This window comes from Dromiciops gliroides, chromosome 5, assembly GCF_019393635.1.
Source record: "Dromiciops gliroides isolate mDroGli1 chromosome 5, mDroGli1.pri, whole genome shotgun sequence".
In the NCBI taxonomy this organism is placed as follows: domain Eukaryota; kingdom Metazoa; phylum Chordata; class Mammalia; order Microbiotheria; family Microbiotheriidae; genus Dromiciops; species Dromiciops gliroides.
The window spans coordinates 110,808,091-110,814,406 of NC_057865.1; the positions used below are offsets into that span (position 1 = coordinate 110,808,091).

General features: G+C 44.5%; 1 protein-coding gene across 2 annotated transcripts in view; it reads left to right on the plus strand.

The window, feature by feature from the left end:
- Positions 1 to 2,963, plus strand: part of LOC122728217 (solute carrier family 23 member 1-like) — a 39,398-nt gene extending 36,435 nt beyond the window's left edge. For both annotated transcript variants that reach the window (XM_043966523.1, XM_043966522.1), the window contains 3 exons: positions 294 to 402; positions 727 to 822; positions 1,700 to 2,963. In XM_043966523.1, coding sequence (XP_043822458.1) covers positions 294 to 402; positions 727 to 822; positions 1,700 to 1,962 — 468 coding nt within the window. In that variant the 3' untranslated portion in view covers positions 1,963 to 2,963. The remainder of the gene's footprint in view (positions 1 to 293; positions 403 to 726; positions 823 to 1,699) is intronic.
- The last annotated feature ends 3,353 nt before the right edge of the window (positions 2,964 to 6,316 follow it).

Below are 6,316 nucleotides of genomic sequence, written 5' to 3' on the forward strand. Positions count from 1 at the left end.
TCTGTGGATTAACTAAACCAGCATGCTTCAAGAATCATACTGCTCAAGCAGAAACTTGATATGGCAGCATGATAAACGGTGCTCTCCACTCCTACCCCCTTTGCCCTCACCATCCTGTGGCCAGTTATTCCATTTGGCTTCTAATTGCTGAGAGGAAAGTACCTAGTTCTCCCAGGTTCTCCTCTATCCCCTCCCACATACCAAGCAATTTTCCCCAGTTTTGAGCAGGAGGCTCCCCGGGGGTGGTAAGAGTCCCTCACAGGGCTGTCTGCAGGGATTCCTTCTCCCTGCAGTATGTGGACATGAATTCTTCCAGGAACCTCTTTGTCTTTGGCTTCTCCATCTACTGTGGGCTGACCATTCCTAATTGGGTGAACAAAAATCCAGAACGAATCCAGACAGGTGAGGATCTTCTGAGTCCACAGATGACTAGGTTTACCTCTCCCTAATATTGTAACCTGGGGTGGTATGGTGAGGGTCAGGGCTCAGAGTGGGTTGGGTTGTTGGGCTCTACCTTGCAAAAGCTCTATAGTTCCTCTATCTCCTTCTTTTTTTTTTTTTTTTTTTGGTGGGGCAATGAGGGTTAAGTGACTTGCCCAGGGTCACACAGCTAGTAAGTGTCAAGTGTCTGAGGCTGGATTTGAACTCAGGTTTTCCTGAATCCAGGGCTGGTGCTTTATCCACTACGCCACCTAACTGCCCCTCCTTCTCTTGTCTCCACTGTAGGAATTCTCCAGTTGGATCAGGTCATCCAGGTTCTGCTCACCACTGGCATGTTTGTGGGTGGATTCCTGGGCTTTGTACTTGACAACACTATCCCAGGTAAGGCCAGCTCATCATCATCTCATAGAAGGTCTGAAAAACTTGTCAGACAGGTAGATACCTACAGAATCCCAATCCTGGTCTCTGTTACCCATCAGGCAGTCAGCTAATGTTGACTTAAGTTTGTATGAGGTATTGAGGGGAGAGTAGTTAGAAATGAAAAGTCACATGACAGCAGGTCTATAAAAATCATACTGCCGAGTTGAGGAGATGGCTCACATGTAGTTGAATAAAACAAGCACCCACTTACCTTCTCAGGACAAACCAAGAATGGAAATGCAGAAGGGATACCAAGATAGGAAACACATGATCCAATGGTGTCAATTGCTTTTGACTTCTTGGAAAAATCTTATTATGGGAAAAGGGAAGTTAAGTAGCATTGAGCAAGAAAGAAACTACAGGTAGGAAGAGGAAGAGTTCATACAGAAGCACAGAGTGGGGAAATATCCAGTTTGCTATACAAGTAGCACAGAATGGGTTCTGGTTCCATCCCTGCCATTAACTAGGAGGGTAACCTAGAAAAAGTCATTTCCTTTCTCTGAGTCTTAGTTTTTCCATCTGTTGAAGTGAAGGAGTAAGGCTAAATTATTTTTAAAAGTATCTTCCAGTTCTAAATGTCTGTGATTCCAAGATGCTGTAAAAGGACAGCAACTCTTAGTCCTACCTGAAGGTCATAAGATCCCAGTTCTAGAGACGGAAGGGTCCTCATCTAGTTCAACCCCCTCCTTTTAGAGATTAGGAAACTGAGGCCTACATCTTCACTACAGGGTTCTCCCAACTGGATCCACCCCAGATCATGGACTTCCCTACCCTTACCCCAAGTGCTACAGCTACACAGGGCTTGGCCCACTCTTGACTTCTTATTCCCTTTTATTAGGAAGTCAAGAAGAGAGAGGACTCATAGCATGGAACCGAATACATGAAGAGTCAGAGGAGAACTTGAATGTCTCAGATGTCTACAACTTCCCCTTTGGGATTGGCACCAAATTCTGTGCTGCTTCTTGGCTCTGGCATATCCCCTTTTGGCCCAAGCCAGCACATGGAGGGGAAGCAATGGAAAGGGAGCATCACCTCATGGAGGAGAATGGTCAGATTTCACTGGGAGCAAGAGAGAAAGTGGATACGGAAACAAGAATGTAGAGACATCATCTCTCCCCCAGTCAGAGACAGCCCAGAAGAAACAGTGGTTTGTGAGGCCTCTATTCTTGGGGTGGATAATTTCTAGCACTTTCATCTCTGATGGTGTAAAATAGATGTTAAATTGTAATGATCAGCTATGTTCAAACTACTTACTAACTCAGCCATACACAAATCACCCTTTCTCCACACACTGTTTTCCACCTGTAGTATAAATAAAATGTATACCCCAAAATATACAAGATACTAACTTTATTATTAACAAGTTTTTTTTTTACTAACAAGTTTTTAATGTTTTAAGTTTAAAGATAAAGAGTCAAAATTCCCAATGGAAACATCTTGGTTTCTCAAGTTCACTCAGTTTTACTAAATATGTCATAGTGTCAGTAAAAAGAATGGGGACAAGTCAAATGACTAGTCCTTTGGTCATTCCCAAATTCTGTTTTTCAGTGTCTTAAGATACTATTTTATTCATATTTTCATTCCTTGTTTACCGATCCTCGATGTCTCTGGGTTCACATAGACCAGGTACAAACCTGGTACCTTACTCTCTTTGATTCAATGCTCCCATTCCAGAGTTTCATTCTGGGAAAAGGTACACAATAAAATACAGATATTGCTTTTTTTTTGCGGGACAATGAGGGTTAAGTGACTTGCCCAGGGTCACACAGCTAGTATGTGTCAAGTGCCTGAGGTCAGATTTGAACTCAGGTCCTCCTGAATCCCAGGCCAGTGCTTTATCTACTATGCCACCTACCTGCCCCCCAGATACTGCTTTTAAGAAACAAGCTTTGGAGGGGCAGCTAGATGGCGCAGTGGATAAAGCACTGGCCCTGGATTTAGGAGGACCTGAGTTCAAATCTGGCCTCAGACACTTAACACTTATTAGCTGTGTGACCCTGGGCAAGTCACTTAACCCCAATTGCCTCACCACCCCCCCAAAAAAAGAAACAAGCTTTGGAATGGGGAGGGGGCTTCAGTGGGATTAAAATTATATGTGTAAATTGTCTGGTTTTCTTTATTAAAGTGAAGAGTTGTCTTCTCCCAAAGGGGCATGCTTGGGGGTGGAATCTGATTTGAGTAGAGCTCTGGACTTTTCAAACATTCTGACTAGTGTGGTTGTGAGAATCAGAGTGCTACCAACCTGCTGAGAAAGATATTACAGGGAAGCTCCACCATGAAAAGAAAGCATGTGACTTAGCATCTGGAAGTGACCTTTCTGGGGTTTTGAAGGTCAGATCAGCATCAGGAAGTGATGTCTGCCGCCTGTGGGTGCTGTCTATCAGAGTTACCAGCCAATTAGCTTGTAGCAGTGTGTGTGGATGGCCCCGTTTCCTGTTTCACAGGAGGCTTCTGGGAGAAGCTGGGGTCCTTTTGGTTTCTGGACTTCGGCTTGGTGGCAGGGGAGGCAGAATAGGGAGAACTTCACGTGGGCTGGTAGGGAAAGGCAAGTTTTTCTCTCTGGCTAGAGAACAGAGAGCCACAAGGTCAGCAGCCTGTGCACTAAGATGGGAGGACAGAGAAGCTGCCCAGATAGTATCAAAATCAGAAACTACAGCAGCCCCAGTATAACGGGTACCCGCATGCATAAAGACGAACCATCAGTATAGAAAATAAAACCAGGCTTCTCTAAGGGTGTGTCAAAAAGATCTTCACGAGGTTTCTCAGCTATGTCAACTAGGGAGGTGCAGTCATGCAGAGGCTCCCCTGAGAGTGGCAGGTCAGGGAGCAGTGTTGCTGGGTTAAGGACTGTACAACACTTTAAAGTGATTCTTTCATTTCCTAGCAGGGTTACTTCATATCTAGTGAGCCTTTGATCTGAAAAAGCCCGTGTCCTATGACGTAGTAAGAGAGCCTCAACTTCATGAGGGCATTGCACGATTAGAGATTACCTAAGACCAGATCAGAGGCTTTTTCTACCAAAAGATGGTAGAAGCAATAACTGTCATTCAAATGGGTTTTTTTTCCCCTAATAAAAGGTATAAAAACCATCCTTGTGACTTAATTGATTTAAAGGACTGTGATTCAGGCCATTGATGTAGCTTCCTGGTGGCTTAAGTACAAAAGCCAGCCCACCAGGAGGTGGGAGTTGTTCTCCCTCAGGCTTGACAGGCAGGACAACACGGCCAACACAGATGCAGGGAAGCTGCAACTGAATAAACACTGTATCCTTGCTGAGCATCCTTTCCATGCTAAGGCTAAGCAAACCTCCTTTTGTTTACTGTTAGATGGGGCACAAGTGTCTAGTTTCATTCCAGTTCCAAACCTGAAGCATAAGCCCAGCCTGAATCAGGTTCAGATGTCAGCCCCTAATCGCCCACCTTCTAGCACTGCCTCTCCTTCCCACAACAACAACTTCTCCCTCCCTAGAAGATAAAGGGAACTAGGGAGGTAGCCTGCCATTCATGAGTGGGGTGAAGGTCAGCTATCAGTAATATTCTCACTGATCTCCATATTCCATCTGACATCCTGGTACCCAAGGTTCTTGATAGCTATGTCTCAATTCAGTTGAATTCAATGGATTAATGGATTAATCACCTACTATGATCAAGACATGGTGCTCAGCGTTGGGAATACAAAGATAGAAATGACAAAGAACATGTTCTCCAAGGAACCTGTAGCCTAATGGAAGGTGGGATTGAGTAACATAAATCACCATGACAAAGAGTAAGATGTGTGGAAGGAGAGGTTTGGTCAAGGTAATATGAAAAATTTGAGGAGTGTGTGTGTTTGTGGATACACACATGTACATATATCCATATATATATATACACTCAAAATATATATATATTTATATATATTTATATATATACACTCAAAAATTTCACAGTATTTATACAGACTCCTCAAATTTGTATACATATTGTAAAAAAATATTAACTGCTAATCTGAAAAATTATAGCTGTGTTAGCATCTGAAGAATTATAACTAGCTGAAAAATTATAACTGGACTGTAAGTCCCTTTGCGGTTGTCATTCAATGTAAAAATTATTATTAACTTAACTGGGTTTTAATCTGTGGACTCCTGGCTGGCTATCTGACTGCTTTTAATTTAGTATGGGTCTTTTAAAAATCCCCCCACTGCTTTTCCTAAATTGATAGGCAAACAGCCTCTTCCAATTTAGCAGCAAAGGGTTTATTTAGATGAATAAACTTAGGGATAAAGGCAACAAAAGTAAAATAAGACCTGACTGCATTTTAAACTTTCTTTCCTGCCATTGCCGCCTATTGCCTGAGAGTATGCTGGCCGCTGCCACTGCTGCTACTGCTGCTGCTGCTGCTCTTGCTGCTGCGTGGCCTACAGCCACGCCTCACTTGGACTGGTTCGCCTTCAGTCCTCTCCAACTTTCTCAGTCCTCTCCTTTTCACTCTTTAACTTCTCTCTCTGTAGCGACCCTGCTTCACCATAGCGACCCTTCTTTCTAACTGAAAAGCCCCCCTTTCACTACCTCCTCTCCTGAATATAAACCCTTCTTTCTCACAGGACCCTCAGGCTACACCACACCCATGCAAATGCCAAGCTAATTCTCTGGCAGCTTGCAGGGAAGGTGTCCAAGGCAGGCAGGGGCACTAAGCCTTTGTGTCATGCACCTGGAGCTGGGGCTGGGCGGAGGAAGCTGGTGTTTGTGTGAGGCTTGTGTGTGTGTGTGTGTGTATCCCCACTGAGTGGGGCTTGGGCTCCTGAGCCCTCCATGCAGGGAGGTTTGGGGAGAACCGTTGCACTGGGGGAGGGGTGGCCCGTTTGGGGTGTCTGAAGCTAATTTCAGTTGCTCACAATATGTATATGTGTATATATGTATGTATAGTACAGTATAGTTATTAGATAGCCCAGGCATGTGATTGGGACACTGAAGAAGAGTTTACAGAGGTAGCAAATTCTAAGCTGACAACCTGTACCACACTTCAGGATTCTCACATTTCCTCTCCTTTGGAAGTGCCAATTGCCTACAACACTCCTGCCCCTATTCTTCCTAGACAGATCAGGAAGCCTGCCAGATGGTAAGGTCAAGTATGGAATGTGTGTGTGTGTGTGTGTGTGTGTGTGTGTGTGTGTGTGTGCGCGTGCGCGTGTGTGCGTGTGTGTGTGTGTGTGTGTGTGTGTGTGTGTGTGTTTACTGTGATTCTCAAGCCAAGGGATTCTCATAATGAAACTTTGGCTACCGGGGTTGGGTGGGTTTGGAGCAAAGACTGACGAAGGTGCGTGTGTATGTGTGCGTGCTCATCCTGAGGGGAAGGAAAGGGCAAACACAGCCCCTCAAGATTGTTGTGTGTGCATGAGCACCCATGTGAATCTCTTTACTTTGTATATAAGAACTTTTACCCTCTCCACCTAAAAGACACAGTTCGCTCACAAACC